The sequence below is a fragment of the Panicum hallii genome, chromosome 9, assembly GCF_002211085.1.
Source record: "Panicum hallii strain FIL2 chromosome 9, PHallii_v3.1, whole genome shotgun sequence".
NCBI classification, from domain to species: domain Eukaryota; kingdom Viridiplantae; phylum Streptophyta; class Magnoliopsida; order Poales; family Poaceae; genus Panicum; species Panicum hallii.
Window position 1 is genome coordinate 33,324,211 of NC_038050.1, and position 10,041 is coordinate 33,334,251.

The 10,041-nt window shown below is 44.8% G+C and overlaps 1 protein-coding gene across 1 annotated transcript; it reads right to left on the minus strand.

Moving 5' to 3' along the window:
* Positions 1-5,959: 5,959 nt before the first annotated feature.
* LOC112877442 lies at positions 5,960-6,853 on the minus strand. The gene is made up of 2 exons (XM_025941752.1): positions 6,545-6,853; positions 5,960-6,359 (listed from the first exon to the last, which is right to left on the minus strand). The coding sequence occupies exons 1-2, from the start codon at positions 6,707-6,709 to the stop codon at positions 6,240-6,242; spliced, it is 285 nt and encodes a 94-aa protein (XP_025797537.1). The 5' UTR covers positions 6,710-6,853; the 3' UTR covers positions 5,960-6,239.
* Positions 6,854-10,041: the final 3,188 nt, after the last annotated feature.

Below are 10,041 nucleotides of genomic sequence, written 5' to 3' on the forward strand. Positions count from 1 at the left end.
GAAGACTCAACAAGCTCTAACTAAGCAGTTCTAATAAAAGGCTCAAAAGTTCTATAAGATTGCAGGCAAACTAATCTACTAAAATTCTTTTTGGCTTTTCTGGACCATAGGAATTAAAAACAGCGAAGGATTGGAAGTCTCTTACCAAACAGCCTTACTCTGATTACCGACTGATGTGAACCCACTAGGGTTTGTTCCCGATCTTTCGGTGAGAGGATGCATAACTCGATTGGTGGATGGAGATGATGTTCATGGCCCGACTACAGCTTTCCAAGGACGCTGCGCCTTAGCAACCGGTACACCACCTCCAACAACTACCGCGATCTTATGGAGCGCAACATCTGGCAACTAGGGCACTTGTCCTACAAGCAATAGAAGAACAAGTAGAACAAGCAACTAAATTGCAAATATGGAGATAATAACCAATCTGAAATCACAAAGGTGGGGTTCTGAATTGAGTAGAACGGATGGTCTAGCCGACTCACGCGTCTACAAGCAAGTAGCAATGGCTAAACTTTCAACAAAATAAAATCCAAGTGTTCTTGGCGCCTAAGGGGTATAAGGACGAGGGAGGACAACCACAGGGGTGCTGGGTTGTACTCCAACCCTAGGACACATCCGTAATAGACTCAACTCGATACACGGTCCATTGGGCTAAAATAGGGTGACACAACACTGTGGGCAGAAAAGAACTCTGTATTAATGATTGCGGCCAACTCCAAATAGATATGGATATGAGGCCGGATCCGTTTGAAAGAAAACTTCATAAGCTTTCCATGAAGTACTTGAACGCACCAATCCGAGTCCATATGCGACCGTGGTGACCATTACAAGTTTGTATTGTTCTTCAGTCCGAATCCAGCATGCGCGAATCCGTTTCCCTTTCGGTCATCTCCTTGGTTCCTAAGCAAAATAAGAGTGCACGCGTCTCCATGGTCTAAAAATGATGGACATGAACTCAAAAGTGAATTCACCTGATGATTAAGTTGACGAGCATGAGCACGAGTAATAGGACCAGCATCAGGTACTTTTGTTGGCGTGGATGTATCGTTGGTGTTGATGTCCTCATCGGGAGGCCCCTTTTCATTGTTCCTCCTCAACAGAAAGTCAAAGCCCCTGACCTGTGAGGAGGGTATCTATTTGGTGGCTCTGCATATGCATGCCACATTGTTGTGGAGGATTGCAGCAGGGTAGAGCATGATTTGAAGCTGACAAGCATACAGGATGTGTCCAGAACTGAGATCAACTGGAGGTGAAGGAGCTGTCGCAGACTTGCCAGAAGGTTAATGTTCACCTTTCAAGGTGAGAGAATTGTAAAATAGTGTAGTACATGCGCTCCTAGTGCTATCTGCTTCATCAAATTTCTTGTGTAGTAACCATTGAGTTAATCGATGAGGACTTCTCCCGCAAAGTATTTCATAGCCATGATTTTCACATTAACATATCATTCCCCTGTTAGCACGTAACAACCAAAGGAAATCATGAAGGGCAATCACAAAACAGCATTTATCTTACATGATTTTATTTTTTAGAACAGAAAGCATAAAAAATCATTTTATTAATTTCAGCTCATATACTGTGAAAATACCCTGAAAGTTGCAGATAATGTTTGGAAAAAAATCATAAACTCATTTTAGAAATGCAAGATATAGGCACCATGGCAAATCATAAGATCAAACTCAAACAGGTTCTGCAACACCAAATAGGAGATATTAGGGTGACACTCCATATTACTGGTCCTCTAGATGCATCTTCTACTACAAGTCTGCCATCAAAATTGATTGTGTATGTGTAGTTATGTTGACGCATGTTTGTTCCTGATGTTTTTGTTCCTAGTCTACTTTATCGTATCCAGCAACTTAACAGATGTGGTTTAAAGTTATGTTACCAGTAATCATTTGATATAGGCAAATTGCTTTTGACCAGCACTGCTTATGTGCTCAACAAAAGCATTACCAAAAGCATTTGTCTTTTCAGAAGCCTTGAGCTAAATTTTAAGTTCTAGAAGTGTGAAAGTTTTTCATAGTGCTGTCAACTTTTATAATGATGTTTGTCAAATTTATTCCTCTATTTCTTGTTAATAATGCATGCATCCATGATTCAAATCTTGCAATTTTCAAATAACAATTAGCCTTACATCATATAAATATTGGATTCACATTTGAATATACTTTCTTTTAGTTATTAACTTGTTGTTATAAACATTTAGCCAAAGTCTAGATTTGGCTGCAAAGTCAGAACAGACCTTATATTTTTAAATGGCTGGAGTACTGTACTATTGTTTATTTCTTTTGGTTTTGCTTCTTGTTTCATCAATTTTCTTTTTTCTTTAACATCCAGTATTCATCTCATTAGGTCATTTTTAGATAGCAGAAATTCGAATCTGAATTTGTAGGGCTTAACTGAAATTTGATCTAAATACCAAATTTTCTGGTGCAATCCTCTTGCTACCTTTTCTGTTTGATTAACTGAAATTTGATCTAAATACCAAATTTTCCGGTGCAATTCTCTGATGCAATTAGTCATGCCTTTCTTGTTCATCGCTTATTGATATTGTAATCCTTCTTCTAATTGTTTTTTTTGTGCAGATGCAGTTGCACATCAAAGGAGTTATGATCGGTATGAAAACTGCATTTGAAACAGATTGGTTGCAAGGAATTTCTCTGATTGTCTCTCAGAAGTAAGCATTCCCAACGCACCTTCCTTGAGGATTAGCAAAACATGAAGCTCACCCGATGTGTTGGTGACAGTATCTAAGTTGATATTTTCAGTGATTAATGGATAATCAACTTGTACCAGGCTGCAAACTCTTGGGCCTCCCTGATAATGTTACTACTCAGAGAGTTAATGAGCTTGTTGTCCCAGGAAGTAATTAGTGCAATGAAAAGTCAAGGTTTCTGATTTGTGGTTGACATAGCTTCTTGGTTGCAACGGGCAGATGATTTTTTTGGCTTGATCATATGAGAAATGCAGGAAGTAGTAATCCTGTCAATTTACTTTTTGTTAGCAAGTGACAAGAAAGAGGAGCAGCATACAGCAGGCTCCATGGTACTGTTCTCTGATAATCACAAACCCTTAAGCAAAGGGTATGGTCTATCTCTGCCTTACATCCGCCCAAAGATCATTTGGTTTGGTTGCTGAGGTCATCATTTCAAAGTGTAATCTCCTGAGGTCAAAAATAAAATATGAGCACTCACACCTGAGGTTCAGTCATTATTTCGCCCAATGTTGTCTAATGCCGTACTGCAACCTCTTTTTGTTGAATCAATATGCTGCTTGGAATAGCAGCTGCCGTTTGTAGGAAAACGCACGGCTACTAATTTCCTTCCCCTTGCAAGTAGCAAGCACTGCAGTCATCCCTTAGTACTTGCTGCCACAATAATGCATCCAAAAATGTCAATGGCTGCCGCCAAGAGATAGAAGGATCAATGGTGCATGAAAGTCTTGGGGAACTGAACTGAATTTCAATTTGGTAATGCCAACTGCAGACAGGCGTCCAGGGTGAGGCAGGAGGCAATCGTCGACGTCAACAGCCTAGACTTTCCGACCAGTCCCAATCTCGTCCGCTGGATCTTAATCAGATGGTTCTGAGCCGACAGCGAGATAATACCAAATGGGAAAAAATCAAGCAAAGATGATGTGGAATGGATGAAACAAACACGGAGGGCAACACCAACATGATAACATGGACAGGAAGCTGCCACATAACATGCCTTCCGACCCCTGCCTTCGCCATCATCGTCAGCGGATCACAATCCACAGGTACCATCACAAATCTTAATCTTTCTCAGGACAAAGCATTACCTGTTTGTTTATTCCAAACCACATGCATATTCAGCAATTCGTTTCACCATGTGAAGTGAGGATTTGGCAAGTTGCACCCAAATGAACGTTTAGCAAGATGGCATGTGAAAAGGTCAGTTCAGTAATTTCCTTTTTCTTTTTGTGGTTGACATAGCTTCTTGTTTGCAACAGGACGGATGAATTTTTCGGCTTGATCATATGAGAAATGCAGGAATTTGTTATCCTATCAGTTTAGTTTTTATTAGCAAATGACAAGGAAGAGGAGCACAAAGTGGCTCCATGGTACCGTGATGATCACAAACCCTTAAGCAAAGGTATGGTCTATCTCCGTCTCGCATCCGCCCGAAGATATTTTCGTTTTGTTGCTGAGAAGAATTGCAGAAAAGCTATTGGGGTTACTAATATGGCAGACACAGTGGAAAGGGATCCCTATCTATACAGTGCATGGGATAGGCACAAGAGTTGACACTTGCGCAAGGACTTCTGGGTAGACATCAAGTAGCGCAAAGCCAGGAGATCGGAAACCGCTCGAGAATAGGGCAGATGACAGTGAATGCTGATGGTACGTTGCAGGCTGAAAATCATCCGGGTTAACATGGATGTGAGGCGAAGCAAGTGCTTTCTGGATTGCTGGTGCCTGAAGCAGAATGGCTTCCTCATGGTTCCAGTGCCCTGGAGGCGGCAGCTATGGCCTGAATTAAAAAAACATGTGACAAGTATAGGGGACTGTTGCAATCTAACATGTAACTACAGATGAAGTTGTGGTATACCAGAACTCAAAGAGCTTTGGCTAAATGTTTTTGCAAGGAGATGCACACTCAGCTGATCTTCTTTGCACGAAATAGGTCAATTGTTCTGATAGTCTTTGAATCTGGATTGGTCATCATTTCAAAGTGTAAGCTCCTGAGGGCAAAAATAAAATATGAAACTTACTCACACTTGAGCCAAGCATGCCCCGGTTTCTGGGTCCAGATATCCATGAGCACTAACACCTGAGATTCAGCCTTAGCCAAGCATGCACCGTTTTCTGGTTTGAGATATCCATGAGCACTCTGCCCTGGACCCTGGTCTATAGAAGGAACTACTTTTGCATCACAAAAAGGACAGAAAATAGAGACTTCAGAATCTAGAGTAGTTTGGAACAGTAACCTCAAGTGATCGATAGATTGATGGTTGAACCAAATCCTCATGACTGCGGTCCCAAACTAGTAGGTTTTGTTATCATCTCAGGCTGAAGTGACACCCCAAGGCAACAATTTTCTTCCGCATGATGTTCTCTACTGCCGTACGGCAACCTTCTTTTGTTGAATCATGCTGCTCGGAATAGCTGCTGCCATCTGTAGGAAAACGCACGGCTATTAATTTCCTTCCCCTTGCAAGTAACATGCACTGCGGTCATCCCTTAGTACTTGTTGCCACTATAATGCATACAAAAATGTCAATGGCTGCCGCCAAGAGAGAAATGGATCGATGGTACATGAAAATCTTAGGGGACTGAACTGAATTTCAATTTGGTAATGTCAACAGCGGACCGGCGTTCAGGGTGAGGCGGGAAGCAATCCTCCAAGTCAACAGCCTGGACTTCCCGACCCGTCCCAATCTCGCCCGCTGGATCTTAATCAGACGGTTCTGAGCGGACAGTGAGAGAGTACCAAGTGGGGAGGAAAATCAAGCAAAGATGAGGTGGAATGGACGAAGCAAACATGGAGGGCAACACCAACATGGTAACATGGACAGCAAGCTGCCACATAACATGCCTTCGCACCCCGACCTTCGCCATCATCATCATCGGATCACCATCCACAGGTACCATCACAAATCTTAATCTTGCTCAGGACAACGCACTACCTGTTTGTTTTTCCGAACCACATGCACATTCAGCAATTCATTTCACCATGTGAAGTGCGGATTTGGCAAGTTGCACCCAAATGAAAGTTTAGCAAGATGGCATGTGAAAGGGTCAGTTCAGTATTTTCTTTTTTATTGAAAGATCTCATAAGAAGTACTGGGTATCCAAATTGTGTTTGTATTGTACAAGTGGAATGGACGGGGAAGAATAGAAAATGAGGCAGTTGGGCAAGAGGGTGGGGAATGTTCCAAGATGCCATGGGGTGAATCAATCAATCCATCAACCATGCTTTTCCAAACAAACAAATAAGGTGATGAATGATTATGGAACATAGTATTAAGAGTATGTGCTCAAATTTAGATGCCGCTTATAGTCTTCATCCTCTCTCTCAAACACACACAAACGCACGCACGGATTGATGGACACAGTAATCATCATCATCATCGACAACAGGAGGAGAAAACACAGACGAAGGAGAGGGGAAAGGGAAGCCCGAATTGTCCTAACAAAACTGGTTGGCCTAAGCGCCACCAACAATCGATCGCCGAATCATGGCGAGAATTACCACCGGACGATGCGTCGTTTTTCAGCGGTGCGCCGTGACGAGCGTCTCGATGAAGCGCAGCCCGTCGAAGCGCGGCGCGAACCTGTTGCCGCCTCCGCCGCGAGGCTTCTCCGTCGACGCCGACGCCAACGACGCCGACCCCTGAGGCAAGACAACAACCGCAACGGTTAATCGATCGATCGCTAGTATTCCAACACGATTCCTCCAAACCGAGGCCCAATTTTGAGGAAAAGGGGAGATTCGAGATTGTTGGCGAGAGCTGGGGGCAGGAAAAAAAGGGAAAGAAAGGAATCTTTGATCCCGCGGGAGAGGAGACGCGGGCGCACCTCGCGGGCCTCGTCGTCGTGGTGCTGCCGCGAGAGAAGCAGGCCGTCGCACCTCCCGACGGCCGGCGGTGCGGCGGCGTCGCAGTCGCAGGCGAGGAGCTCGGCGCCGGACGCGGCCGCGACGGCAGCGGCGGACGCCACGGCGGCTGCCAGCCCCCAGTTCATCTCTCCTGCTGCTGCGCCGGCGGCGGGCGGGGAAGCTCACCGAGCGTCGGCTTCGGCGGCCGGCCGGCCGGCAAACGAGGCGGGCCCTACTGTCGCCGAAGGGTCGGTCGGTCAGGTGTGAACGCGCAGGTCTTGCTTGCTGGCGACGAGTTGGGTGGGATGGAGGGGAGCGGCGGCGTGGGGTCGCGTATATAGGTGGGGCGAGCTGCGCGGGGCAGGAGCGCGGGTGGGCCCGGACTTGGGGCGCGGGGTTTAACCGGATTGGAATTTGGCGTCGGCGGGCGGGGCGGTGGGGCCCGCCGGTTTGAGTCGCGACCCGCCAACGAGTGTCTCGGGCGAGGGACGGGATGAATCGCGTGGTGTTGGATTGGACGCCGTTGGATCGCGTCGCGTGTGGTGCTGAGGTGGGGAGCGACGGCGGATTGGCCAGTAGCCGAGGCTCTCTCGTCGCCGGGTCCATCGTCTTGTTGACGAGGCGCTGACAACAAAATAGGAGGTGCCGGAGCCGGACCGTGCGTGGGAGGGACCGGACGCCAACACCATGCTCTCGGCTGCACATGAATGACATGCGCCTACGTGTTGCCCGGGGGAGGATGAGAGATATCGTTTGACTTGAACAACCGCATGACGTACCGCGTACATGATTTTCCACGATACGAATTGGGGATATTCAAAAAAACGTGTACGATGAAGAAAAAAGTAAACTGTGGTGGGTCATAGAGGAGTGAAGAGACCAGTAAAATGTCATAATGGATATTCACCTGGTGATCTAGATAGTTCTACATAAAGAATCTTATTTTTTAGAGGTTCTCTTATTTCTCAACGGTTCGAAGAATCCCCACCAAACGGGAACTGATTCAGAAGAGAATCAAAAGATTATTACCAGACGATTCAAGATGCGGAGATGGAACATTGGATTCTACCATAAACTGGGAAAATCAGTTTCGCACGCGCAACTGCACAATCAGAAACTAGGCAATTGATTCTAAAAAAACACACCCGTGACTGGTTTTTTATGGGGTTTGTTGTGGTTGTGCCAGCCTTTGATTCAAACTAGGCAATTGCCCCATTTTAACCAATACATATTGATAGACGGAGCAAGGATTTAACCATAGGAGGGACCAAGAGACCGAGTAGAAGTGAACTTACAATAAAAAAATTCAAGCAATAGAGTATATATGACTCCAATATATTATGGACAAAAAAATTATAAAATGGTGTACCAGTTAAGCTATTAGGTGCGATCGCTAATTGAGCATGTAGATATGTTTGTTGATAGAAAGAAAACTGCATTATGTCAATTTGCATTAAAATATCATGGAATGCAAAACGTGGGAAAAACTAGAACAAAACAATTTTTACTGGTACTTCTGTAAATATTTAAACGAACCAAAATTATATGTCTACTACCCAGCCACAACTATGAGCATGTTTTGAATGCTTTATCCTAGCTAGTGCGATTTTCTACTACAGTTGCCATAGAAGCCTGTTAATTTTGGGGTGAGAGAGGAATGAATTTATATTACTACAATGCCAATGACAATAGGAAGTCCGAGTTGGAGCAGTTTTGTTCTTTCTCGAAGAAATAGAGGTTTCAAGATTTTGTTGTAGGGTCATAGTTGATTTTCATCTCTCGACTACTTAGGTGCACTTTGCAAATAATATTTGCGATCAATGCTTACTTATAGTAAATGAGCACTCATAAAAGAACTGCCGCTAATCTTGGAAGGGGCCATGGCCCCTGCTGGCCCCTCACCGGCTCCGCCACTGCATATTGATACTCATTTAGCAAAATTGTAGTTTGTATCTAAATAAAACCATTACTTGCACAAATCTACCTTGTTAAAACCAAGGTCATTGATGGTTAAGACCAATCATACAGGATGGACAATCTACTCTCCATGTTCGAAGGGAGGAGCTGAAGAAACAAAAGGAGGGAAAAGAATTTCGAATGGCTGCGAGCAGTCGCGTGGGAAGAAAGCAGGCCGAGCCGGGGAAGGTGGCAAGGCGCGATGGATTCCAATTCCCAGCCGCAGCAGCAGTGCGGTTCCATTCAGCCTTCACGCAAGCGCTTGCGTAGCGATAGACATGACAGCACCCAAGTCTTATAAAAAAATATTAAAAAAGGAGTATTTTAATTTCTTTCGTTTTTCGTCGGAGTGGGCATGACAGGACGAACCATGCAATCGACGTCGCTGTCCCTTCTGTGCAAATTTGTCGATTTATTACTGTGCCTTTTTTTCTCTTTTGGAAACCGTTTTTAAAATTTCTAGTTTGGTTGGATGTGCTTCTCGTTCCTTTTCTGAGATAGCGACCACGTAGGCATCACGAATATACCAGGTTTGTTTCTTCTTTATGCAAAGAAATAGATAGGATTGGGTCCATTTGCACGGGATGAACTTCGTCATCTAGCATCTCTGGCACACGCTATAGCCATCCAAGTGTTTTGGGCGGAGTTATCCTCAAACGTGGGGGCATGAATTGCTTTGTGACGTTGCAGGGATTTGGTTGTAGCGAATTCCCAACCCGATTGATCCACCCTAAACAGTGTAAAAGACACTGGAAGTTGTGAGACATTTTGTAAGAAACTATCCAATTTGACACCATTTTAAGTAAACCGCCGGTCATCAACGTTAAGATGAGAGTTAACACACGCTTGCCCAAGAGCGTGCCACGTGTTAACCCATATCTAGATACATGAACAACCGATACGTTATTCGCCAAAAATAATATCAAATCCGGTAGTCCCAGTATGCGCTCCACAATATGCCCAAGATCAAACATATACACATACCGTTTACAATCACATACATTGCCGATGAACATGTCAGATCCGGAGCCACGGACATGGCGTACATATTCTAAGATAAGGGGTGCAACATGGCCCACGCCTTACATTAGTTGTAACTACTCGTACCGTAGTAGAACTAGTCGGAAGGGAAGGAAACTACCCGAGTATACTCGGGTAGGACTCCTGAGCTCGTATCTAGCTAGAATTTTCATGTAACCCTGTCTCCTGGATTATATAAGGGCGGGTAGGGACCCTCTCCAAATATCTACACACCTAAGGCAATACAAACCATCAGGATGTAGGGTATTACGCTCTCGGCGGCCCGAATCTGTCTAAACTTCGTGTTTCTTGGACCTTCGAGTTCCTGATCTCGGCGACATCCTACCTACAACTCACCACCTTGGGGGTATCCCTCGGTGGGCTTGGCAGTAAAACACCGACAGCTGGCGTGCCAGGTAGGAGTGTTTATCAAGCATCCACCGGAGAACTCGATGGCATCTTTCAGCTCCATGTAACACCCTAATTTTTAAATTAGGAACCT